The following is a 25,833-nucleotide window of genomic DNA, read 5'->3' on the forward strand; positions in this document are numbered from 1 at the left end:
TGGCGCCTTGTGGCAGGGCTACTGGCACGCGGAGCTGGGGTATCCACCCGTCTCAGCTCGCTGCCGATCTCTACTACTACCTCCCGCGTGGCGTGCACGGGAGGCGTCGGGTATCCCGTGTGCCCGGCGGGCGGGGCGCGCACCATGCTGCTTGAGGGTGATCGTCGAGCAAATCAAACGCCCAACCACACAGGGACTCCTGTGAGAGATTTTGTTTAACCCGGGCTCAAATTCTTTTCTTCGCTAGGCGGGCTCAAATTCTTTTCTTCGCTAGGCAGCATGCGCGCCGCGACGACCCGATGCCATCGGAGCCTGCTGTGCCGGCCGCTGTGGCAGTCGCTGGATGGCCGCCTCGCCAGCGCCTCGCCCAGGCGGCACTTGGCCAGCGGTGCGCCAAAGGCTGCGCGCCGCCGCGGCCCGGGCGATCCTGTGCTGGTGCCGGAGCTGTGCAGCGCTGGCAGGCTCGCCGGCTTGCTCGGCATGTCTCCGGAAGGGCTGCTGGCGCTGGCAGAGTCGCTGGGCGAGCCGCTCGCGTCGGAGAGCGCGCCGGTCGGCCGCGAGCTCATCGAGCTCGTCGCCCTCGAGACCGGCCGCTCCGTCTCGCTGCAGCAAGTCGACGCCGTCCCGCGGCCGGCGCCGTCCGCAGCAGAGCTCGCCGAGCTGCCGCTTCGCCCGCCGGTGGTGACGCTGATGGGACACGTGGACCACGGCAAGACCTCGCTGCTTGACGCGCTGCGTGGCTCCTCCATCGCCGCGGGCGAGGCCGGAGGCATCACGCAGGCAACCTCTCGGCCGTCGCCGATTTCTCGCGTAGGACGCACTGCTGTTTGTTTGAGAATGCCTCTGTTGAGCTCACGCGCAGGCCATCTCTGCCTTTTCGGTCGGCGCGTCGGGAGGGAGGGAGCTCGGCGCCACCTTCATCGACACGCCGGGCCACGAGCTGTTTGCTGCGATGCGCGAACGCGGTGCGCACGTGCCCCGGGCCAGTGCTTGCACTTTGAATGCCGTGCCAGCTCCTGCCCGTGGCCGGGCGTGGGGATGCGAGGGACTAGCCTGGCCCTTGCCCCACCACCTTGTGTGTGTGGAGAAGTGTCCCGTACCCTTACCTTAGGCGCACACGCGACGGATCTGATAGTGCTCGTGGTGGCGCTTGACGCGGGCGTGCAGGCACGGCTCGCGCTGCGCCACTCCCAACATCTCCCCATATCTCCCCATATCTCCCCATCTCTCGCGCAGGCACGGCTCGCGCTGCGTCACTCCCTATATCTCCCCATATCTCCCCATCTCTCCCCATCTCTCCCCATATCTCCCCATATCTCCCCATCTCTCGCGCAGGCACGGCTCGCGCTGCGTCACTCCCCATATCTCCCCATATCTCCCCATATCTCCCCATATCTCCCCATATCTCGCGCAGGCACGGCTCGCGCTGCGCCACTCCCAACATCTCCCCATATCTCCCCATCTCTCCCCATCTCTCCCCATCTCTCCCCATCTCTCCCCATCTCTCGCGCAGGACACGACGCGAGAGGCGATTCGGTATGCGAAGGAGGTGCAGTGCCCTCTGGTGGTCGCCGCCAACAAGGTGGATAGACCTGGCGGACCCGAGGCGGTGGCGAAGCTGTCGCAGCAGCTGCTGGAGGAGCAGGTCGTGCTGGAGGCGTACGGCGGCGAGGTGCCGGGAGATATGGGGAGATATGGGGAGATGTTGGGAGAGATGGAGGCGTACGGCGGCGAGGTGCCGGGAGAGATGGGGAGAGATGGGGAGATGTTGGGAGAGATGGAGGCGTACGGCGGCGAGGTGCCGCTCATGCCACGAGGGGAGATCACCCGAGATGACCGGAGATTGCCCGAGGTTAGGGGAGATCGCCCGAGATGACCCGAGATTGCGTGAGGTTAGGTGCCGCTCGTGCCAGTCTCCGCGACTAAGCGGGTTGGGCTGGAAGAGCTTCTCGACAGCATAGCGCTGCAGGCCGATGATAGGAATAAGAATGAGAATAACAATGATGCAGGCGGAGATGCTCGAGCTGCATCTCCCCCATATCTCCCCCACATCTCCCCCATATCTCCCCCATCTCGCCACATCTCACCTTGCAGGCGGAGATGCTCGAGCTGCATCTCCCCCATATCTCCCCCACATCTCCCCCATATCTCCCCCCCATCTCCCCCATATCTCCCCCACATCTCCCCCATATCTCCCCCATCTCCCCCATATCTCCCCCATCTCCCCCATATCTCCCCCATCTCCCCACATCTCACCTTGCAGGCGGAGATGCTCGAGCTGCATCTCCCCCATATCTCCCCACATCTCCCCCATATCTCCCCATATCTCCCCCCCATCCCCCCCATCTCCCCACATCTCACCTTGCAGGCGGAGATGCTCGAGCTGCGCGCGGCGCCCGACGGACCCGCGGAAGGGACGGTCCTCGCCGAGATATGGGGAGATATGGGGAGATATGGGGAGATATGGGGAGATATGGGGAGATATGGGGAGATATGGGGACGGTCCTCGCCGAGATGCTATGCTCTCTTCATTCTCAGCCGATCACCTCCGGTGCCGCGTCTACGCTACCCCGCGCTTCCTCCCCGCCACGCGCTGATCAACTGCCGCACGGCCGTGCAGGCCATATCTCCCCATATCTCCCCATATCTCCCCACACGGCCGTGCAGGCTATCTCGTGAGCCTGCGGGCAGCACAGACAACACATGCGCCATAGGTCCTCGAGTCGGTGATGAGCAAGGGTCTCGGGATCCTCAGCACGGTGCCACCCGCCGCCGCGCGTCTCTCCCCTCTCCCTAGAAGCAACTCCGGCGCAGCAGATGCTGCCGGGTCGCAGTTGTTGGTTCGGGACGTATTCACAGCAGTATGGCGGGGCCCCCTGCCCCTGGAGTGTGTTTAGGTCGCAGATGCGGCGCCACACACACACACGGGCAGCAGAAGGCCCTGCGCCCCGTTGCCCATTGCTTTTCAGTGCTGCCGAGCCGGCCGAGTGTAGATCGTAGTCCCTCGCGCTCTGCCCATCCAGCCAGCCGCGCGTCATCCGCCTCTCTCGTGTATGCGCCCTCCATATTTTGTCCTGCCCTGCCCCTGCCCTGCCCTGCCGCACTACACTGCCCGCACACTGCCGCACAACTGGCCTGCCCGATCCCCTACCTGCCCCGGGTGTGAAACCCACACTGCCCACCCCTGCCCATCCCACACTGCCCAGCTGTGAATAACCGCCCGCTCGCGAGGTCTCGGAGAAACTTAGGGTATATCAAGGGAGCACCAGGGTGATGAGCGCGCCCCATATCTCCCCATATCTCCCCATATCTCCCCATATCTCGGATTACGGACACACTTCTCCCCCGCGCCTGTGCACGCGCCAGGTGCTGGTGCAGCGCGGCGCTCTCCGGCAGGGCGACCATGTTGTCGCCGGCCAGAGCTGGGGCAAGGTGCGGCCGCTGCTGGGCGAGGAGGGGGCATATCTCCCCACAGCTCCCCATCCATTCCCCCCGCACCTGAGGTGCGGCTGCTGCTGGATGAGGAGGGGGCGCAGCTGTCGGAGGCGGGTCCGGCCGTGCCGGTGCGCGTGAGCGGCGTGCGAGAGATGCCGCGAGCTGGCGACGAGCTGCTGGTGGTGGGGCCGTCGGTGTCTCGTCTCTCCCCCCCTTGCAGCGGCGCCTCTTATATAGGCGACGAGCTGCTGCGTGGGGCCGTCGGTGTCTCGTCTCTCCCCCCCTTGCAGCGGCGCCTCTTATATAGGCGACGAGCTGCTGGTGGTGCCGTCCGAGGCGCGCGCCAAGGAGGTTGTCGAGTTCCGGCTGTTGCGTGCCGAGGCGCAGGCGGGCGCACCCCCTACCCCCACGGTACCCGAACCCATTCCCTACCCCCACGGTACCCGAACCCATCCTCTACCCCCACGGTACCCGACCCACCCCCCCCCCCCCCCCACCCCCACACACACACGCGCGCTGCCCTTCTCCCTGGGAAGCGTGCACACGACGCCTCCCTCCTGTGTGCCGACGCGCAGGCGCTCGCCGCCGCAGCGCCGCGGCGCGGGAGAAAGGGGGGAGGTGCAAAGCTGCTGCCGGCGCTGCTCAAGGCGGAGTCGTTTGGCTCGCTCGAGGCCGCGCGGGGGAGGGTGTCGCCCCACTCCCCTGTTCACAGCTACACGGGGCCGACAGCTGTGAACAGGCCGCGCGGGAGGGCCTGTCCCACTTCCCGAGCGCGCGTGTCGAGCTCAAGCTGGTGGCGGGGGAGGGTGGGGCCGGTCGGCACCCCTCCCCTACCTCCACAGTACCCAAACCCACCCCCCTAGGTGCGGGAGGGGGTGGGGCCGGTCACAGAGTCGGACGTGCAGCTGGCGCAGAGCGTCGGCGCGCAGGCGGTCGCCTGAGGAGCCTCGCGGCAGCGTCGAGAGTAGCGCTGCAGACCAGAGATGGTCCCGCAGGTGATCGCCTTCAACGTGCCTCTGGAGAGCAAGGCCGCCGGCCTCGCCGCCACGCTGCAGGTGCCCGTCCACTCGCACAGCATCATCTACGCCCTCGTCGACGCTGCCAAGGAGATGCTGGAGGCCCCGGCCGTCGACCCGCGCGGCGGGGGCGGAGATTGGGCGGAGATTGGGCGGAGATTGAGCCGAGGTTGGGGCCGGGACTAGGCGGCGATCGAGCCCGTGGTGGAGGCGCGGGAGACGGGGGAGGCAGACGTGCTCGAGGTCTTCACGCTCACACTCAACCGCAAGGACCGCGCCGTCGGCATGTCCAAGCACACCGCCGTCGCCGGCTCTCGCGTGACGGCCGGCCAGGCTTCGGCGGGCAGCGCGGTGCGGGTGGTGCGGGGCGGCGAGGTGACGCATGAGGGGGGGGCGTCCTCTCGGGTCGTCTCGGGTCGTCTCGGGTCGTCTCGGGTCGTCTCGGGTCGTCTCGGGTCGTCTCGGGTCATCTCGGGTCCTCTCGGGTCCTCTCGGGTCCTCTCGGGTCCTCTCGGGTACCTCGGGTCCTCTCGGGTCCTCTCGGGTCCTCTCGGGTACCTCGGGTCATCTCGGGTCCTCTCGGCACCAGGTGATCCACGAGGGGGACGTCATCTCGCTCAAGCACTTCAAGCAGGAGGTGCGGGACGGCCTTGCACCTTGAATGCCGTGCGGCTCCCGTCGTCTAGACGTGGAGTCGCGAGGGTCGCCCGGCCCTTGCCCCACCACCTTGTGTGTGTGGAGACGTTAACCTTGCGTGACCTTACCAGGTGCGGACGATGAAGAAGGGGTCCGAGTGTGGGCTCATCCTCCGCGACTACGCCGACCTGCAGAGCGGCGACACCATCCAGTTCTACGAGCTCATCTCGCGCCGGCCGTCGCTGTACGAGGAGCAAGGGTCGGCCAAGTGATACACGCCTTCAGTTTTGTTATCGAGAGCGGCGCATCCGCTATGGCCTATGCATCTAGTGTCGTCATCCATTCCAGCTGTGAGAGAACCTGATCGAGGTACGGCTGTGTCCAAAATAATGGTTAATGCTGTTTTTTAGCACTTTTAAGTTTTATCTTGCGACGGCCAGTTTTGCGACGGTGTATCATTCACAATTTCACTTTACGTGGCTGGGTTCACAGCGATTGTAGGTAAGTGGAGGGACCAATGTGTATCGCGCGCCTTGCAGAGGGATCGCACGAATGGAAGAAGCTTACAAAGACCAATCATCCCCGGCGATCACCCGAAGGATGGCCAAACTACACGAAAGATACGCGGAAGCCTTAGCGAAAAGAAAAGCCAACGCCGAGACCGAGAGACGCAAGGCCGAGCTCAAACAACGTCCCACGAAGAGCTTCTTTCGAAAGCTCCAGCCGGGGCACGCGTCGAGAACCATCTCCTCCCTACACCGCACACCCGACTGGGACAAGCCAGATGAGAAAAACGGGGTCACGACGGACCCAGACGAGATATGCGACGAACTAGCGAGGTACTATCAATGGCTGTTCGGACCAAAACAAACCATAAAACAAAAACGAGACATCTTACTGACAAAACTGGAGGAAGGACAGCGCTTCTCGGACGCTGACGCCACAGACATGGGCAAACCTTTCAACAAACACGAGGTCCGCGACGCGATCAATCTCATGAAAGAGGGGAAATCACCAGGCCCCGACCGACTCTCACCAACTTTCTACAAGATGTTCCAGAGAATTCTCATACCCCACCTAGTCGACCTCTTCAACGAGGCCGCGAAGACCGGACACCTCCCCGAGTGCCTCACACAAGGAGACATCATATGCCTCTATAAAAAGGGCGATCCGAGAGAAATTAGAAACTACAGGCCACTCACCATGCTCCAAGTGGGCTACAAGGTCTATGCCCGCATACTAGTCAACAGGCTCAAGACTAGGATCACCAAGGTGATCTCCCCAGCCCAGCTGGGATTCGTCCCGGGTAGAATAATTAACGAGGCCTCTCACCTCCTGAAACTCATCCAAGCATACACAGACGAGATGGACCAAGAAGGAATCATTTTAGCGCTCGACTGGGAAAAAGCCTTCGACAGAGTCAGCTGGGAATACATGCACGAGGCGATGCACGCTCTAAACATGGGCGAAGAAGCCATCGCCAAGATGGGCCTACTATCAAACACAAAATTCCCCCCCACAAGACGAGTCAAGGCGAATGGTAAAAAGAGTAACCCCTTTGACATCAGATCCGGAGTCCCACAAGGATGCCCATTCTCTCCCCTAGCATTCCTCCTCGTAGCCGAGGCACTGACAAGGATGCTCGAAGAGGGAGTCGATATAGACGGCCAACACGTACGACCAGAAGGTATCCAGATTACCGACCCAGATGATAGATCTCTCCTAGTTGAGTTAGTAGCGTCTCTCTTCGCAGATGACACCCAGGCACTACTCAAAGACTACGCCCAAATTGACAAGCTGTGGATAATACTACAGATTTATGAGGAAGCCACAGGGATGAGAGCTAACCCCAACAAGTTCGAAGGGATACGACTGGGACCACTGAAGCACCAACCGCCGCCGACACTAAACGGGAGGAGCAGACTCATCAAATGGCTAGAGAGAGGGAGCTACACTAAAATACTAGGAATACCATACTACCTCGAAGAGACCCAAGAAGAGTCCAATAAATTCTGGGAAGAACTCTACACCAAAATCAAGGTTTCAATGGCGAGCCTAAGAGGACTCAAAGACATGAAGATCACAGGAAGAGCGCTAGTCGCCAATTTTAAAATCTTCTCTCGTCCCAGATACTGGGCGTTCACGATGGACCCACCCGAGTGGTTCAACGAACAGCTCATCACGGACGTAAACCACCTTATGTGGGACAAGCACCCCGCCCTGGACCCCGAAGAGGAAGGGTCATACGAGGACCTAGACAGAGCCCCGTGGATTAAGAACCCACATGCCCCGAGAAGACTAGAGTGGAGCGCTGGCGGGGGCACCCCCCCCAAACACGAGCTCATAGGCCTAGGAGTCGCCCTTTGCGACTGGGAGCAACACGTCAAAGCCATACGAGCAAAAGCACTTCTCAGATACCTAGACGCAAGCAGAGGCCAGTATAAGACCCTCCTCGACTTGTGGCTCGCCAGAGCCGAGATAGGACGATCCTCAGTACTAACCTCATGCAAGGCCTACGACCTCACCAGATGCCTCGACCCGGGGGCGCAACGAAGGGATGCCCCCTCCAAGCTGCCGTCATTCTGGATCAAGGCCATAAATGATATAAGAGAGCTCCAACTAAAATATTTAGGATCAGACAACCCGCTCGAGGCGCGCTCCACACCAATCTTTAACAACCCTACCCTCCCCCTCCCCCCCTCAATAACGAAATTTCACAATCTCTTCAACACAGCCCAACTACTCACAGTCACGAACTACTTCACATCGGACGATACCGCATACCTCGCCACCTCCATCGACCCATACATCAATTTCCGCTACCCCAGATCGACAGATGAACAGATAATCGTGCCGCTAACAGGAGGCAAATGGCACACCACGGACCGAGCGAAAGTGTACTACGCCTGGCACGAGCTAGGTATAATCCTCAACAAAGGGGGGTTCAACCCTGCGCACAGGAAGGCCAACCTCCTAAAAAGGGAAATCTGGCACGGCTACGACCGCAGCCTGAAAATGCTACAAAGACCGCCAGTAGCAGCCAAGCTCCGAACTCTCTCCACGAAGGTCAAACTAGAGCTCAGAGTCAAATTATTGAACCTACACGACGGCCCAGTAGTCACGAACAAAGGCAGACACCCTCGACAAACAACAACGGGCCCAGCCCCATCGCCAAAGGAAAAATTCGAACCAGCACGAGTCTACACCTACCTTGACGTAGAGGACACAGTAGCAAACAACCACAAGTACCTGGTACGAACCCTCAAAAAGAGAGCCGGACATTGGCACGAGGAATACTGGCTAGCCGAACAAGACGCCAAAGGAATAGTCCACCCAGGAACGAAAATAACTAAGGACGAATTCCTCAGACTGAACCCACTACCCGCCCTACAGTGGGGACAAGGCTACAAAGAGAGCGAGGAGGTGGCCTGGCCACACCCTGCGACATACACATTCGACGGGATCGACAAACCACTCGATCAGATAAGCGTCGGCGACATCACAAAGTACCTGAGCAGGAAGAATATGACCCAACCCAAGATCTTCAAAAACTGGGAGAAGGACCTCCTACAAAGCCCAGGGTGGATAAGAGAGGCAGGAAGAGACTCATGGGCGCGAGTACCGCGACCCGACCGACCGCACGACAGCTCGTCAAGATTCCGCCACAAAGTTGAGACAAGCAACAAAGTAGTCCACCCCCAGGATTGGATTCACGCGGCAAGAGCAATACACAGCACGCTAGTTCCGCCCACAATCACCGACAACTATTGCCGACACATCCTCTACAGGAAGCTGGTCCTTCGGAAACAGCTCAAGGCGTACGGACTAGACACCACAACACACACGAGGTGCAGGCTTTGTAACAGAACCTCCGAAACGCTGCGACACCTCGACGTATGCCCAGTCGTCCGGGCGGTCTTTGCACAAGGAGAGTCACTAGACATACAACCGCCGAGATTACTCACCATCATCGGAACCTCGGCAGACACGCCTGAGGTCCACAACGCACTTCACCTACACATGTGGAATCAAATAATAGTCTCCTTCTACGAGGAGGAAGACATCAAACCCGAACAAACCTGGAAGGCGGTCTTGAACCTATTAGTGAGAAACATGCAAGCGTACTCGGGAGAGGCCAAAACTAGGCTCCGACGAATAAGACGCAAGAGCGACCGAGTCAGCGATTCGACCATGAAAGAAATCAGCGACAAAGTAGAACCCATGGGGACGATTGACTACTACGGCAGACTACGACTGAGCAGGCGAGTGAATGAAGAACTAAGGAGAGTGGGACTCGACCACCTCACCACAGAAGAGGCGACGACTCACGCACGAGAGATCAAGTTTGTCAAGGCCTCACAAGCTAGCACATCGAACACCTAAAGACTTAAAGGCATCACACTACAAGGAACGCGGCTGAGCTGACTCCCTGTAGGGGGCACCTCGGTGAACCAGGGACTAGGATCTCGCGCAGACGACACAGGGCGTGCTGCGCCTCGCGCGATCCCTGGCGCAGAGGAGGCTGAGCCGCCGAACTTAGGATGCCTGCAAAGGCTGGCGAAAGCCGAAAAGAGGAACCTCTTAGCGCCATCGCCACGGAGGGCCGCCCTTATCACCGGCCCGCCGCACACCAACCTTCCATGGTGCATTTCCGCATTCATCAGCCAGATCATGTCATGGGGAGAGCTTTATGCACTGACGTTACTGGAGAAGGGAGGGGGGAGGTAAAATTCTAGGCGAATGCGAAGAGTTAATATCTAGCCCGACTGCTCTCGCCGTCGGCCGATCTTTTCGTACTGCGAAGGGCGCGCGGCAGCCCGGATGATCAGCACCGATGGCGACATTGAGCAGCGGGGCGGGCGGAAGGGCATGTTGCAATTTTGCGACGCAGCAGGTTCCAACACCACAGCTCACACAGGAAGAGCACTGTATCACTCTTCACTCTGGATGCGACAAGACTAGCCCGAAAATTATCAAGCCCCCGGCTAGGACTACGTAAAAGCAACACACGCAATAATGGACAGTGCCGCGGGGAAATCGAGTGTAGAGAGAGTATGAACGGGAATCGGGTGACGGGTTTCGAGGACTTCATGCTCTCGAGGACCGCGCCAACGAAGTAGTGGACAACGGGGCGAGGGATGTGTGCGCCCTCTGCTGAGTTGACTTGTGTTCGCCGCCGCCCAGGCAACGGGAGTTCTCCTGCTTCTGACAAGGGACAGCGCCAGGCACGCAGCGCGATTTGAAATGGTCTGCGCTCTCGAAATTCTTTTCTTCGCGAAGTCCACCCCGCCGCGCCGCTCGCGCCGCTCGCGCAGCATCGCCGCCGCCGCCTCCACCGCCGCCACCTATCCAGACACGCCGCCACCCGCCTGTCTCCTCGACCTCCCGACGGAGCTCCTCGTGCGCGCCCTCTCTCGCTGCAACAACCCCGCCGACATCGCTCGCGTCGCGGCCGTCTCGCTTCTCTTTCACGCCTCGCTTGTGGTGGAGGGCATCCGCTTGTGGGCGCGAGAGCGCGGCTTCGAGCTGCCGGCGCAGCCAGAGAACGAGGGCTGCGCCGTGCGGTGGCTGTGCTGTTCTGCGTTGCTGCGCGAGTCCAACCCGCCCGCGAGGGCGGCGGCAGGAATGCAGCACAGCGTTTTCATCGACGGGGAGGGGCGGCTCTCATCGTGCGGCTCAGCGCCGAATCAACGCCACCTCGGCCAAAGTCCAGGGCCACTTGGCCATGGTGAGGGCGTGACGCTGCTCAACACGCCGACCCTCCTCCCGTCGCCGCTGGGCGGCGAGCGCGCTGTGAGCGTGTCGGCCGCATCCGAGCACAACCTCGCCCTCGCCGCCGACGGCAGTGTCTGGAGCTGGGGCGTAGGAAGCGAGGGCAAGCTGGGCCACGGCGACGAGCAGCGCCAGCTGCTGCCCAAGAAGGTCGATACCTTGGCGGGGCAGCGCGTCGTCGCTGTGTCGGCGGGACTGCACCATTGCCTTGCCGTCACCGCCGACGGCGCCGTCTGGAGCTGGGGCTATGGAAACGACGGCCGTTTGGGCCACGGCGACGAGCAGCGCCAGCCGCTGCCGAAGAAGGTCGAGGCCTTGGTGGGTCAGCACGTCGTCGCCGTGTCGGGAGGAGTTTTCCACACCCTCGCCATCACTACCGACGGAGCCGTCTGGAGCTGGGGCGGTGGAAGCGATGGCCAGCTTGGCCACGGCAACCAGCAGCGCCAGCTGCTGCCGAGGAGGGTCGAGACCTTGGCTGGCCAACGCGTTGTCGCCGTGTCGGCTGGAGGCAACCACAGCCTCGTCATCACCGCCAGCGGCGCTGTCTGGAGCTGGGGTTGGGGAGGCTATGGCCAGTTGGGCCACGGCGTCGTGCAGTACCAGCTGCTGCCACCAACGAAGGTCGAGGCCTTTGCTGGGCGGCGTGTCGTCGCCGTATCGGCTGGAGGCGATCACAGCCTCGCCCTCACTGCCGATGGCGCCGTCTGGAGCTGGGGCAATGGACGCTTTGGCCGGTTGGGCCACGGCGACGAGCGGCACGCTGAGCTGCTGCCGAGCAAGGTCGAGGCTTTGGCTGGGCAGCGCGTTGTCGCCGCGTCGGCTGGACTGCACCACAGCCTCGCCCGCACCGCCGACGGCGCCGTCTTCACGTGGGGCAAGGGCGAAGACGGCCGCCTAGGCCACGGAGAGGACCTGTCGAACCAGCTGCAGCCCAAGAAGATCGAGGTGTGGGCGCCAGGGCAGTGAGGTATATCGGGGCTCAGGGTGTCCCACGGCAGTACCTCGGCGGCCGCCCCGAGGACAGCGAGAGAGCGAGAAGGGCGGTCGCCCACCCACTGAGGGTGGGCTGTCGCGAGAGAGATGATGCTATGCTTAGCGCTAAGCCGTCGATGGAAGGGCGCTGCCGGTGGACGGGCTATATCGGTGTGTCTCTAGGTATGTAAAGTCAGGTATGTAAAGTTCAGTTTTTAAATAAATAAATAAATAAATAAATAAAACGGACATCCCAAGCTAGGGCTGGGTCGAGGACAGACACGTCCCCACCTTTGCAGGATTTTGCAAAAGCGAGGGGGGAGGGCGCATCGCGGCGCGGAGAGGGCTGGGCACGGGCACTGCCACAGGGGATCTCTCTCGCATAGGATACGCACTCGGCGGCACGAGGGCAAGGCTGGGCGTCCTATTTGTGCTCCCCTCCGTATCCCTCGCTCTCGGGCACTATTCATCTGACCACTCATCAGAGGGGCTTCTAGGCGATCGGCCGCGCTCCGGGGCAGGGCTGGGTAGGATGGGCTCGGGCCACTCGCCTGTGCGGGTGTATCCCCGCATGAGCCGGATGGAGGCCTCGACTGTCCCTCGCGGCAGGCTCTCGAGCAGCTTTTTAAATTCTTTTTCAGGCTTGCGCGCGAAGAATTCTTTTTCAGGCTTGCCAGTGGCGCTCTGTGGCGCTCTGAACATGAGCCCACTCTACCGGCTGCTCCTGCTCACGTTCCCGCTTGCCGGCCAAGCCGAGGTGTCCTGCTTGACCGCCGAGCAGTGTCAGAAGGGCCCCGAGGGCGGCTCTCCGGAGCACGGATCAAGCATCTGCGAGGAGCTCATGCAGAACAAAATGTGCGCGAAGCCCGAGAGCGGCGGGCTTTGCTGCTCGGATGCGTCGATGGCGGAGGCGCAGGAGGCGGCGCGCCTCGCCGACGACGGCGCTCCGGCGGCGGACGCCGACGCGGAGGAGGAGGTGAATGTCCAGGACGCTGCGGAGGAGGGCGCTGCGGAGGAGGCCGAGGCGGCTGCTGGAGGGCAAGGGGAGGAGTGTGCGGGCGGCGGCGCGCGCAGAGGTCGCGCGCCGGCCTCTCGAAGGTTCCTTCTTGAGCCTTGCCTCGCATATTCATAGGCGAATCCCCTCCGGAGGCAGAGTGTCGGCAGTGCAGCTCCAGGGCCCGCCGCATTCTGAACCGCCTCCGCCGCGTCTTCGCGAAGAAGTCGCCTCCGTGCTGCGCCTGAGAGACGGCGCCTGGGCGGCGTGAGGCTGTGGTCTATTGTTGGTGGCAAACCCGGCTGGGGGGCGGCCGCTCCCCTGCTTCCTCCCGAAAGGCGTCGCTGTATAAAGCGAGAGCGAGGGGCGAGCAGCGGCCCAACTCTGGCGGTCCCCATTTCTGTCGAATATAATATTTGCCTGCATTTTTTTAATGCTGGACGACAGCCCAGGTCGTTCCAACTTTTTCCGGGGTAGTATGGTATGGTGAGTATTGTGTGTGAGTGTGTGCTGATCCCACTCGTAAAACCAACTAACTCTCAGGTGGGCAGTGTACCAGTAGGTGTGTGCACGCAGCTGCGCAGTGACCAGTGTGGGGGGGCGAGAGCTTCACGCGCTCATCTATCTCGATCGACAAGGCGTCGCTACGCGCGGTCTTCTGCGGGGGGAGCTTCGTCGACGGGTGCGGGACCGCGGCGCAGCCAGCGTTGCGGCGATGCCTCCGGCTGTTGCGGCGAGTGGTTTGCTGCGGTCGATGCGATGGCGAAAAACTCGCGTCTCGTCGCACACCAACGCAAGTCCAACGGAGCTTACGCTCTGTCGAGACGTGAGGCGCTTGCGCCCGGGAGGGGAGGGTGCATGCGTAACGACGCTGCTAGAGATGCCTTTCGGGGCCGCCCAGAGATAAAACTTCTGATGCCATGCGTGACCTAGTAGTGTCCCCAGCTATGGGCGTGTCCACGTTGGAGCCAGGTGTGGTGTGGACGCGAGAATAGCTCCGCCGTTCATGGAGGCAACCGATGCGAGTATAATGTCGTCGTGGTTTTGTATCAAGAATACTCACTCATGGTACTTCTCGCGGCCCAAAGGGGTCTGAGCCCTGGTCTGACAGCCTGACAGCGCTGACAGCACTTTCTCTGACAGTCTGACAGCACGTATCTGACAGCCTGACAGCAGAGCCTGACAGGCGAGGCGACCCGTCGCTGTCAGGCCCTAAAACGTGACAGCCTGACAGCTGCCTGACAGCCCGACAGCACACAGTGGCCTGACAGCAGCACTGACAGCCCGACAGCAGCACAGACCGTACACAGACCCCATAGGAAGGGGCAACCAGTATGTGGTGTGAAAACCCCTATTTGGTGCGACGGCGCAGAGTGCGCCGAATCGGCGCAGAAATCGGCGCACTTCTGCGCCGGCGCCCGAGCGCATGATCTGCAGCCGGCAGACCGGTCGCACATTCTTGCGCCGTGTGCCGGCGCACTTTGCTGCCGCCGGACTGTCACTGTTGCTGTCACGCCAGTGCGCACTGTTGCGCCGTAAGCCGGCTGCACTTTTTGCACCACATAGGGGTTGCCACCACACTGGTGCGCACTCGCATCTCATGCTCTGCTGCCAGACTGATTGATGCCCCGCTGCCAGCGTGGCAGACACATTGCTCGGACCGCAGTCAGGCTGTGAGTCGGCGCCGCCGCCTCTGCTTGTTTTCCGCGGACCGAAACGCCGCCGACGAGGACACTCGCATGACGAGGACACTCGCCGACGACAGTGGCGCCTGAGGGCGTGGGCTGCACGGCCCTTCGGGGCGGCCCGCGGGGCAACGGGAGGGAGCTCTCCCGCCGTCGTGGCGCACTACATGTTCCGGCCTCTCTACAGTCGCCTTTTGGCATCTCCTCTCGCCGCCGAGTTAGACCCCGCCGCACCGACATCACCGCCAGCGCCCTTCCCAAGCACCTTCCCGGCGGGCAGCGCTCCGTAGCGGCGCTGGCGGCCCCTGCGAGCCGGCCGTCACCGCGAGTGCGTACTCGAAGGCGCGCGCGTCCCCTCCCTCCCCGGCCCGCCGCGTCCCTCTGACCACCCCTCCGCCCTCCCCCTCCCGGGCCAGGCGTGCCTCGGGGGCGTACAAAATGGGCGCGGAGCGCATACCCGGCGACGGTCTCTCTTGTGCCTGAGCGCTGCCCCCCTCTCGGGCGCTGCGAGCTGCGTCATGCGCGTCCCTTCCGCCGCTCGGCCGCGCCCCTGCCCGACTCACCCTCCGACTCGGCCGCAAGACCATAGCACCGGCACTGCTGGCGACACAGGACGACCGCCAAGAGCGCTGCACCAACCCCCCCTGGGGGGGGGGGCAGCGGCCCTCAAGCAGTAGCACGGCTACCGTGTGAAAGTGTGACACCCCAAAACCGTAAATAGCACGACAAAATACGTACTGGCTGGTGGATCACCATGGAGCGATCATGCACATGCGATATGGCATGTTTTGCGAGTATATGGGACACGATGTCTCAAATATGAGGGGTTTTGACTCCTACCGGCTCCTGACGCTATTCCTGGCAGCTCTTATGACCAGGATCAGTAGTGCTATGATACAGGGTGCCCATGCTAGCGCAGGAGCTGCCACACTCGCCCGGACCGTCCCCTTCTGGGCCCGGTTCCGCAGCCCGCGAGAGCCGACAGCGGGGCCGTGCCGCGGGTGCCTACTGCCGAGTGCCACAAACACTGCGCCGTCCCGCCATCACCTACAGGCTGTCTTGTGTGATGGTTGGGATGTCCAAACGCCACCATCTTGGCTCTTGCGACCTCAAACCCGCGAGCTGTATGGGTGGTCCTGACGTCGACAGACGCCCGATGACCACGGTGAAGCTGAGCTGGAACGAGTCGACAAGTCTCGTCTGAGCCCGTGGCGGTCGCCGGCTGGGTCGCTGTGCACGGGCCGGTACCTCAGGCGTCACCTCCGCAGCCTCAGGTCTCACACTCCATCACCTCCGCCGGGACGCCGTCGGTGGCACGCTCGGCGGCGACTTTGTGGCAGCCCCACAGCGAGCGCGGCATCGAGCCTACTCGGTCTGGTCGGTCGGCCGCACTCCCTGGGTGCCAGGGAGTGCGGCCGACACGCGAGCGGTGCTTCCTGGCAGCGCGCGCCGGCTGTGGGGCTGCCACAAACTCGAGACACGCTTTTTTGGGACATTTTCGACGCTTTTGTCCCATATACTCGCAAAACATGCCATATATGCCTTATGCGTCATGGACGATGGACGGCAGAGCTCTCTCGTCTCTCACGGAGACACAGGGACGTACACGCTAGCGTCGTGGTACACCCCTCACTAGACAGCGGTGCCGCGGTGGAGGCACCCGCGGGCCTCTCCGCCCCTTGGGCGGGAGGCGGCGGCTGCTGCGGCGGCGGCGGCTGCTGCGGCGTCGGCGGCGGCGTCGGCGGCGGCGGCGACGGCGGCGGCGGCGGTGGCGGAGGGCTCCAGGAGGGGTGCCCGCGTGGTTGGGTTGGTCGGATGGCTTTTTGCCGCGCAGAGAGGCGCTGCAGATCGGCCAGCGAGAGACTCATGAGCGTCTGGGTTGAGCGTGTGGGGCCCCAAATCTGCGCCGGCGGCGCACATCTGCGCCGGCCGGCGCAGAGTGCGCCGGCGGCGCAGAGTGCGCCGGCGGCGCAAAGTGCGCCGTTTGGCGGCGCAGATCTGCGCCGGCGCCGGCGCAGATCTGCGCCGGCACCGGCGCAGAAGTGCGGCCGGATCCGGCGCAGAAAACGGCGCACTTTTGCCCGCACCACATACGCGTTTTGCATGGTTTTACGCGCCCCACCGCCGGCCCAGACCGCCGCCCGGCCCGCCCGTCCGCCCGCCGCCTACGGTGCCCACCCCGCGCCCCCGGAGCCCGAAAACGGGGCGCCGCGAGCTCGCAACCGAGTTTTCCTCGAAATCACACCACATACTGGTTGCCCCTTCCTAGGCCGTGGGCCTGTGGGCTTGCTTGGGGCGCACCCCACCCCGCCCACGGTGAGGCACCTGGACAAGCCTGACAGAAAGGGGTGGGCCACGCCGTTTCCCGCGTGGCGTGGCAGCGCGGCGCGGCCTCGTGCTGCTCGATGGGGCGGCCACACCCGTACCTTGAGCGCCTGCCATACCTGCCTGGCCAGTGCTGGACGGTGCCATGCCCGTACGGCGGCGGGCGGTGTCTCCCGCGTGCGACGTCCAACCAGCGCTTCGTCATCAATGTTGGGCACCAAACGCTTGAGCTGACGTATCCTTTGCTCGCAGCGAGCATGGCTGCCGGATCGGCGCCGGAATCAATCTGGTGGCAGTTTGATGCGCTGCCCCTCACCCGCGAGCTGCTCGCACTCGCCTTTCCGAGCACGCGGCTTCACTTTGGACCAGCCGACGGCCCGCGAGGCTGCCTCACGACCAAGTCCTTCCGGCCGTCAACGCGAGGGATGGACGTGCATCAAGCGGGCGCGCTGCGCCGCCTCGTCTGGAGCAAGTGCGGCATCGCTTCGCGGCCTCCTTCCGCACCGCTCCGCGTGCGCGTCCTCGACCGGCCTCGCAGCGGAGGAGGGTCAAAGAACCAGTGCCGGCTGCCCGGTCCGCACGCGGGAGGACGCCGCCTCTCCAACGCAACCGTCGCCGCCCTGCGGTCGCAGCTTCCCGTCGCTCTGCTCTCGGCGGGCGTGGCTGACGCTCCCCTCGAGGTGGTCTACCTGCCGGATCGGCCGGACTCGCTCTGCGATCAGGCACGAGACGCCCGTTCCGCCCCTCGCCTCCCGCGCCAACGCGCTGACGGCGCGCCTAGTCCCGCCCCCCAGGCGCGCAGGTTCGGCGAGGCGGATGTGCTCATCTCACCGCACGGCGCCCACCTGGTCCACATCCCGCAACTCTCGCCCGCCGCCGTCTTCGTCGAGGTGACGCCGTGGGCGGCCGCCTGGCTCGGCCCCTTCGCCTCGGTTGCGGCCTCCATTCGCCTGCGCAGGCTGCAGCTCTGCAGCCTGCGGCCGCCAGGCGAGAGGAGCGGGCTCGCCGAGGCGCAGTGCGGCAGAGACCAAAGGCGCGACGTGGGCTGTCTCTACAACGCGATGAACTGCTACGAGCAGGAGGTCGTGTCACGAAATGGCACGTCGCCGTGTGCGAAAGGGCAGGGCCGCTGCCGGTGCATCGGGCCAGCGCTGCGCCAGGCGGTGGCGTGGGCCAAGGAGGCCAGGGTGGCGTTGGGCGCTGCGGGGATTGCTGAGCAGCGCACGAGCGGCCGGCCGCTGCCGCGCCGCTCTGCCCTTGCTCGACCGTGGGTTAGGTCGTCCTGAGCTTTTTTTAGAGATTTTACGTTGAAAGAAAACAAACAAACAACAGCCAACACACGGACTCTCGAAGAAAAGTCCAAGATGGCGGGAGGCGGCTCGCGCCCCCAGCCGTGCACCAGCATGCCTCTCTAGTCCCGCCTGCCACCCAGATACCGAGAGCTGGGCGCACTCTTCGACTTGGGCTATTATCTGGCCTCGGGAGGGCGGCGGCGGCGGCGTAGAGGCGGCGGCGAGCTCCCGGTTGCAAATACTCGCCTCACGGTCCAAGATGGCGGCTCGCGCCCCCGGCCGTGCTCTGGCGTGCCTGTCTAGTCCACCGCCTGCCACCCAGATACCGAGGGCGGGGGGCGCACTCTTCGACTTGGGCTATTATCTGGCCTCGGGAGGGCGGCGGCGGCGGCGTAGAGGCGGCGGCGAGCTCCCGGTGGCAAATACTCGCCTCACAGTCCAAGATGGCGGCTCGCGCCCCCGGCCGTGCTCTGGCGTGCCTCTCTAGTCCTGCCTGCCACCCAGATACCGAGGGCGGGGCGCACTCTTCGACTTGGGCTATTATCTGGCCTCGGGAGGGCGGCGGCGGCGGCATAGGGGCGGCGGCGAGCTCCCGGTTGCAAATACTCGCCTCACCACACGGTCCAAGATGGCGGCTCACACGCCCAACCATGCTCTGGTGCGTCGATTGGGTCGCGTCTGCTCACTGCTGCCCGTGTCTCTGTCTTATCGGCGCGACGACAACAAGCTACCCCTAACCCTGTAACCCTAACCCTAACCCTAACAACCCTAACCCTAACCCTAACCCTAACCCTAACCCGAAGAACTCGGAGCATTCACCGAGAGCTCGCGTCAACGGACCGCTGCCTGGTTCCTCCATTCCGACCCGAAGCGGCCCGTTCTTAGGAGCTGCACAACGGCTTGAACTCTCTGACCCTAACCCTAACCCTAACCCTAACCCTAACCCTAACCCTAACCCTAACCCTAACCCTAACCCTAGCCGAGGCGCGCGCGCGAGGCTGGGTGCTTTGCTACCTTGCTTGTGTCTCCCGTGGCCGGAGGGTTGGTTGGGTGGTGGGGATGGGTCGGTCGGTGTGGGTGGGTTTCCTCGCCTCACTCATCAGCCGGGTGGGCCGTGCGTGAGGTGGGTGGGGGTGGGTGGGTGGTGCCAAGCCTCAGCCGGGCCGTGAGGTCGGTGGGGTGGGTGGGTGGCTCCAAGCCCCAGCCGGGCCGTGAGGTCGATGGGCCGGATTTCGCTTGACTTGGTCGGTTTGAGAACTTTAGTGCGGGAGGGTCGGCGAGCACTCACTCACTAGGGCGGCGCCGCAGGGCCGGCCGGGCGCCCAGGGAGTTTGGCTCCCAGATTGCTCGGCTTGCGAAAATTTTGAAGAAATTTGCGGCCGGGCCTGATTTTCAACAATATCTTTCAAATTTGCGGTGTGGAGTTGGGGGGTGGGTTAGGTTAGGGTTATTAGGGTTAGAGGGTTTGGGTTAGGGTTAGGGTTAGGGTCAGGGTTAGTCTTGTTGTGTCTGTATATGCCAGCGTTGCAGGGGTCTGCGCTGGGATCTGGCCCCACAGCGCCGACGACTGAGACTCAGCCCCGCACGCTGACGTAGGGTTAGGGTTAGGGTTAGGGTTAGGGTTAGGGTTAGGGTTAGTCTTCTTGTGTTTGTATGCCAGTGTTGCAGAGTTCTGCGCTGGGATCTGGCCCCAGCGCCGACGAGTAAGACTCAGCACCGCACGCTGACCCCACCAAATGCCGCCTCAGGGCGCCAGGCCGCCAGCCACCTCTTACACGCGGCCGGCGCCCTCTCGCGGCAAAAGCCAAAAGGGTCGAGCGAGCGGGCAGAGTCGCGATGTCCCTGCGCACCTGGGTGTTCGCCGCCTATATGCTCTATCCTGTGCCACGACGGACACGTTTTGACAATCAAAATCTACCTCAAAATTTGCGGCCGCCCCTCGAAATTTGCTGATCAAAATTTGCGGTGGCCCGGATCGAAACCTGTACTTTGGCCAACTGCCAAAAAGCACCTTTGGCGGCTATTGCTCAAAACCCTGGGAGAGAAGGCCTACATAGTATTACTGCATCCATGCGTCTGGTGCATGAGGGCTGTGGGTCGGGACATTTCACGGTCGGTGGCGCCGATATTGACCTCCGGAAAGCCCTCGCAATCGCTCGGCACGGGGTCACCGGCCACCGGGAGTGCTCTCGAGCCCTACACCGGAGCATCACGAGCCGGTGCGAGCTTGAAGACCCGAGATAAGTGCGGTCTGGGACAGCTCAGGGTTGCTACTGATGGGCTAGGCCAGGAGAGCGACAGAGAAGGCGAGGTGGTGAGCTGGTAATCCATCGCAAGCGACCCGGAGCGCGCAACCGCGCATCTCGCCGCCGCGGGGCTCCGACTGGTTATCTAGACCTTCCTTCTTCCTCCCTGTTCCTTCCTTTCCCCTTCCCATCTCTTCCCGGCCTCCCGGCCGGCGCCTGCGGCGCCGTTCTTTTTTTTCCTTTTCTTAAAGAAAGAAAGAAAGAAAACAGACAACCCAAGGGAGGGATGGGAGGACGGCACGCCGCCACCACACAGGGATTTTAAGGAGAGGTGTGTGGTGCGCTAGCCGTCGCCCACCCTAGGGAGTCTGCCTCTTCCTATCTCTCTTCGCAGTCTCTCGCCGCTTCTCGCTGCATTCCTTTTCTTGCCACCATAGCTGCCTTGATTCCTTCGGACCACTAAACCGCTCTACCTATCCCATCCATTACCGTGCCCCATGTTTCAAGTGCGGTCGTTTTACCAGGCGCCCAACCGACGGCCGCGCCGCGATTTTTTTTTGCCTGCCCCGTCTTCGCCGTCGCGCGACGACCACGCCGGTGTCAAAACTTCGCCTTTTCTTTTTTCCGCCCTTCTCTTTTATACCTGGTAAAACGCATGCCAAATTCTTTGTTCACGATGGTGCCCGCCTCGACGCCCTCTGCGCCGCCGCCAAGCGGCGCCGCGCCGCCTCCCGGCTCCGAGACTTTGGACCTTGGTCGCTGGCAGGTCGTCATCGCCGATGGGCACGCGGTGCTGCCCGAAGGCATGACGCACTTGCCGGACGGGGCGTTTCGCGGCCGCACCTCTCTCGTCTCGGTCGCCTTCCCGCGCAGCCTCGCCTCCATCGGCAGCGGCGCCTTCGAGGGCTGCTCCTCGCTCGTCTCCATCGACCTCCCCGCCAGCCTCGTCTCCATCGGCAACCAGGCCTTTTACAGCTGTTCCTCCTTCATCTCCATAGACCTCCCTGCCAGCCTCACCTCCATCAGCGACTTCGCCTTCCGCGACTGCTCCGCCCTCTCCTCCGTCACCTTCCCCGCCACCCTCACCTCCATCGGCCGCAACGCCTTCGAGGGCTGCTCCGCCCTCGTCTCCGCCGCCTTCCCCGCCGGCCTCACCTCCATCGGCATCTGCGCCTTCGCCTTCTGCTCCTCCCTCGTCTCCGTCACCCTCCCCGCCGGCCTCACCTCCATCGGCATGTACGCCTTCAACAGCTGCGAGGCCCTCTCCTCCGTCACCTTCCCCGCCGGCCTTACATCCATCGACCACGGCGCCTTATACGGCTGCTCCGCCCTCTCCTCCGTCACCTTCCCCGCTGGCCTCACCTCCATCGGCAACAGCGCCTTCAACGGCTGCGAGGCCCTCGGCTCCGTCACCTTCCCCGCCGGCCTCACCTCCATCGGCATCTTCGCCTTCTCCCGCTGCTCCGCCCTCTCCTCCGTCACCTTCACCGCCAGCCTCACCTCCATCGGCGGCTACGCCTTCTGCGGCTGCTCCTCCCTGACCCGCGTCACCGTGCCAGACACCGCCACGATCGGCGACGAGGCTTTCGAACCTGAGACCACCGTCCTCCGCCTCCCTCCCAAGAGAATGCGCGACCTGCAGCGCTGGTACGAGGCGGTGGCTTTTGTTCTGGCCTACAAACGCTGCCGCCCCCTCCTCTACGGCTGGCTAGAGCGGGCCCAGACCAGGCTCGGCTCTTACGGCCCGGACGGCGCGGCGCGCCAGCGCGACCTCGAGGAGTTCGAGGGCGATTTTGGGCTGCTTGTAGAGTGACAGGCGTGATTGAAACCGCCGGCGCTGCGGCTGGAGCTCCTCCTCCTGTTAGTCCTGAGGAGGAGCGTGTACGAGACCCGCCAGCTGCTGCTTCCTTCAGCCAGACGGCCGGGCCTGCGCAGCACGACCGCTCCATGCAGACAGCAGACTGACATCCCTGCGGCGAGGCTTGTTGCGGGCGCGCGCAGCCAGAGGGCGGCGCGGGGAGTGGCGGCGTGCGCGTGGTCCCGAGGCGGAGGCGGTGTGCTGCAGGCGAGCGGGAGAAGCTGCTGCAGATGGAGGCGACGCTCGCGCGGTCCGTCATCGGGCAGGACGAGGCGCTCGCCGTCGTGTCGAACGCGGTGCGAGTCTCGCGCGCGGGGCTGCAGTCGTCCGAGCGCCCGCTCGGCGCGCCCCTGCTGGTGTGGCCGACCGGCTCGCTCTGCCTGCCGCGAGCCCTCCCGGAGCCTTGCCTGCGCAGGCACCTTCATGCTGGTCGGGCCGACCGGCGTGGGCAAGACGCGCCTCTGCAAGGTTCCTCTTCGACTCGGCCGACGCGGTCACGCGGCTCGACATGTCCGAGTTCAGCGAGAAGCACGCCGTCTCTCGCCTCGTCGGCGCGCCGCCCGGCTACGTCGGGTACGACGAGGGCGGCCAGCTGACCGAGGCGGTGCGGCGGCGGCCGTACTCGGTGCTGCTCCTCGACGAGTTCGAGAAGGCGCACCGCGAGGTTGCGACGCTGCTGCTGCAGGTCCTCGACGAGGGCCGCCTCACCGACTCGCAGGGCAGACGGTCGACTTCCGCAACACGATCATCATCATGACGTCCAATTTGGGCGCAGAGGCAGCTCGCGTCGCTGCCGGAGGGGGCCGCCTCCTCCAAGGCGCGGCCCGAAGTGCTCAAGGCGATCGCGGACGCCTTCCCGCCCGGGTTCGTCAACCGGCTCGACGAGATTGTGGGCCCCGTAGCCGAGATTGTGAGCCCCGTAGCCGAGGTTGTGGGCCCCGTAGCCGAGACGCGGCGCGAGGGGGGGCCGAGAGGGTTCGCCGTCGAGTTCCGGCTTCGCCCCCCCTCCCCCCCTCCCCCCGGCGGCCTGCTCACCGGCGGCGCCGCGAGCAGGTCCTCTTCGAGCGGCTCACCCGCGAGCGCATCGCCGCCATCTGCGCTGTCGAGGTGCAGCTGCGGGAGCGCCTCTCTGCGCGCGGTGTCCGCCTGCGCCTCTCCCCGGACGCCCTGCTCCGGCTGGCGGAGGCCGGGTACGACCCGGCGTACGGCGCGCGGCCGGTGCGGCGCGCCATCCGCCACCACCTGCTCGACCCGCTCTCCCGGCTGCTGATCGGAGACCAGGAGGCGCAGGACGGCGCGACCGTCCTCGTCGACACGAAGGACACCGGCGCGGGCGCGGGCGGCGGCGCGGCGCAGCCCTCCATCGTGCCGCCGCTGCCGGGCGTGCCTTTCGCCACGGGGCTGTTTGGCGCCGGCGGCGCCGCCGCGGCGGTGCCGCCGAGCGACATGGCCGCCGCTGTGCGCATCCGATTGCTGGCTCCGGGTGCGCCGCTTCCGCCAGAGGACACGGGGGTCGACTGGGACGAGGGGCCGGAGTCGGCAGCGTAGCCGTAGGTGTGCCTGATACTTTATGTGTTTCAACTAAAAACATCAAAAAGGCAAAACATCCAACTGCAACTAAATCTTCATACAAACGTCGGCATGACCCGGATCTCGTAATACACCACCTTTGGCTTATTCGGCTTGCCCTCCACAGACTCCTCCTTGTACTCGCGCAGCTGGTTGGCAAGCTCCTCCGTGGAGCTCGCCTTGGCTCTGGATGGCCCCGGCTTTCCGCCGCTGCCGGACGGGGCGCCCGCTAGCACCGCTTCGGTCGAGAAACGCGAGTTGGTCTTTTGCTTTGTGGCCTTCCATGCCGCCTTTTTGTCTTCTGCTGTCACTGCAGGCGAGTCCTTCTGCTCGAGAACCTGCAGCATGGTGCACGGCGGGAAGAGCACCTCCTCCTCGCCGGCAAACTGCGAGAGCAGCGAGATGTCGGCGCCGTGGTGGAAGCCCGTGTCTCCCTCGCATGACGGGCGGAGGCTCCACAGCACGTTCGGGCCATTCTCGTCCATGTACATCAAAGGCGTCGCGCGGTTGCGGGAAGTGGACATGAAGGCGGTGTCCGTGGCACAGACCATGCCGAGCTCGCCCCGCACCCAAAACGAGTATGGCAGCTCGCCGCGCACGCCACGGTAGAGAGGCTTTTCCGCCTCCTCTGGCAGCGTGATGGCGGAGAGCTTGCGGATGGCGCGGCAGAGGTGCGCCACAGTGGCGGTGAAGGTCGCCGCCGGGTGCGTCGCAATGAGCCGGCGGAAGCCGCCGGAATTGTTGCCGATCTCGCGCAGGAAGCGGTTTATGGGCTGGTAGGCTGGGCCAGTGTACAGCCGCACCGCGAGCACCTCCTCGCGCGTCAGGAAGGCGTTGGCCTCGCTCGGCATCGGCGTGTCCGGGCTTATCTGCTTCAGCTTCTCGCGCCGCTCTGCAATGCGCGCGTTCATGCGATCGCAAAACTGCACCACGGACATGCCGCCGTTTTTCTCGTCGCGCGTGCCGCGCGTCTTGTCAGCGGCGGGGACGGCTTCCCCGTTGACGTACTCCCACTCCTCGCGCAGCGTGTACATGACGTCCTTGAAGTCCGTCCAGGAGTAGTCTCGCATAAACTCCTGCTCGAGCGTGAGCAGCGGCCGCTCGATGATGTCGTCGAGGCCCTTGACAAACGCCTTGCGCGACGACGCGTACTGCAAAGAGACGGGCAGCTCCGCCATCTTGCCGCCTCCGGAGCCGCTCGAGCCGCCAAGCCGCTTCGGCGCCCTAAAGGTCGCCGTGACGACGAGAAGGTCGACCTTCGGCCTCGTCACGCCGTCTGGCGCGAGCCAGCTGCCGGCGCGCTTGGTCTCCTTGAGTCGGAACAGCGTGTTGGGCGGGAAGGCCCCCGAAGTCTGCTTCCGGGAAGTCGGCTTCAACGCCCCGCCGCCCTTCGATGCGGTGGGCGCGATCGTCTTCTTGATGACGATTGGTGCGTGGTCGCCGTGGTCGTCGCTCGCCGCCGCCTCGAAGCAGACAATGGGACCGCTGACAGGCTTCAAGCCCCCGTCGTCAAAGACCATGAAGCCCTCCTCGCTAAAGCAGTCGAGGCGGTCGTTTGCCTGAGGTGGGGGATGGAGAGCGCTGAGATGCGGGCTGCGCGGAGATGCTCAGCAGCCCGGGTGTGGGGTGCGGGGCGCGCGCACCATGACCATCACCTCGGAGACGAGCCCTCGGACGCCCGCCTCGTCGGGCGTGCGGATGCTGCTCCACTGCGAGTAGTCCGACGCCAGCCCAAACTTGCCCTCGAGGTTCTTGTACAGCGACGGCGGAAGCGCAAATTTCTTCTGCAGGTCGTACTCAGAGCTGAGAGCCTCGGAGAGGGCGTACGTGGAGCAGACGTAGTCCTTCCGGCCCTCCCGCATCGCGGCTGCCAGCGAGCCCCTCACCGACTGCAGGGCGTAATAGATCTCCGCGTGCTTCGGATCCATGCCGCTATCGACGCTCTCCTTGATCCCGCGAGCAAACTTTTTGAGCACGCTGTCGAGGGACTTGTTTTCCCTCACATACTCCTCGGTGCCCTTGTCCTTGTCCGC

The 25,833-nt window shown here is 63.8% G+C and overlaps 6 protein-coding genes across 6 annotated transcripts; 5 read left to right on the plus strand and 1 right to left on the minus strand.

Annotated features, from left to right (window-relative positions):
- The first annotated feature begins 2,496 nt into the window (after window positions 1-2,496).
- Window positions 2,497-5,519, plus strand: EMIHUDRAFT_362434 (translation initiation factor IF-2). Its single transcript, XM_005788870.1, has 12 exons — window positions 2,497-2,620; window positions 2,715-2,759; window positions 3,367-3,432; window positions 3,504-3,614; window positions 3,757-3,814; window positions 4,003-4,115; window positions 4,184-4,228; window positions 4,299-4,364; window positions 4,431-4,541; window positions 4,638-4,838; window positions 5,053-5,088; window positions 5,219-5,519. Exons 2-12 carry the CDS (start codon window positions 2,730-2,732, stop codon window positions 5,357-5,359), a joined length of 978 nt encoding a protein of 325 aa, XP_005788927.1. The 5' UTR covers window positions 2,497-2,620; window positions 2,715-2,729; the 3' UTR covers window positions 5,360-5,519.
- Window positions 5,520-12,531: 7,012 nt separating this feature from the next.
- On the plus strand, window positions 12,532-13,096 carry EMIHUDRAFT_226258 (hypothetical protein; the record flags this gene model as incomplete). Its single annotated transcript, XM_005788871.1, has 2 exons — window positions 12,532-12,907; window positions 12,981-13,096. The coding sequence occupies 2 exons, from the start codon at window positions 12,532-12,534 to the stop codon at window positions 13,094-13,096; spliced, it is 492 nt and encodes a 163-aa protein (XP_005788928.1).
- Window positions 13,097-16,915: 3,819 nt separating this feature from the next.
- Window positions 16,916-18,121, plus strand: EMIHUDRAFT_226259 (hypothetical protein; the record flags this gene model as incomplete). Its single annotated transcript, XM_005788872.1, has 1 exon — window positions 16,916-18,121. The coding sequence occupies one exon, from the start codon at window positions 16,916-16,918 to the stop codon at window positions 18,119-18,121; it is 1,206 nt and encodes a 401-aa protein (XP_005788929.1).
- Window positions 18,122-21,178: 3,057 nt separating this feature from the next.
- On the plus strand, window positions 21,179-22,186 carry EMIHUDRAFT_70705 (hypothetical protein; the record flags this gene model as incomplete). The annotated part of the gene is made up of 1 exon (XM_005788873.1): window positions 21,179-22,186. One exon carries the CDS (start codon window positions 21,179-21,181, stop codon window positions 22,184-22,186), a length of 1,008 nt encoding a protein of 335 aa, XP_005788930.1.
- A 275-nt stretch (window positions 22,187-22,461) lies between these two features.
- Window positions 22,462-23,779, plus strand: EMIHUDRAFT_313411 (Hsp104; the record flags this gene model as incomplete). Its single annotated transcript, XM_005788874.1, has 4 exons — window positions 22,462-22,587; window positions 22,647-22,916; window positions 22,955-23,095; window positions 23,285-23,779. The coding sequence occupies 4 exons, from the start codon at window positions 22,462-22,464 to the stop codon at window positions 23,777-23,779; spliced, it is 1,032 nt and encodes a 343-aa protein (XP_005788931.1).
- A 16-nt stretch (window positions 23,780-23,795) lies between these two features.
- On the minus strand, window positions 23,796-24,534 carry EMIHUDRAFT_423293 (hypothetical protein). The gene has a single exon (XM_005788875.1). The coding sequence runs from the start codon at window positions 24,349-24,351 to the stop codon at window positions 23,857-23,859; it is 495 nt and encodes a 164-aa protein (XP_005788932.1). The 5' UTR covers window positions 24,352-24,534; the 3' UTR covers window positions 23,796-23,856.
- Between the last annotated feature and the right edge of the window lie 1,299 nt (window positions 24,535-25,833).

This window comes from Emiliania huxleyi, assembly GCF_000372725.1.
Source record: "Emiliania huxleyi CCMP1516 chromosome Unknown EMIHUscaffold_131, whole genome shotgun sequence".
Lineage (NCBI taxonomy): Eukaryota > Haptophyta > Isochrysidales > Noelaerhabdaceae > Emiliania > Emiliania huxleyi.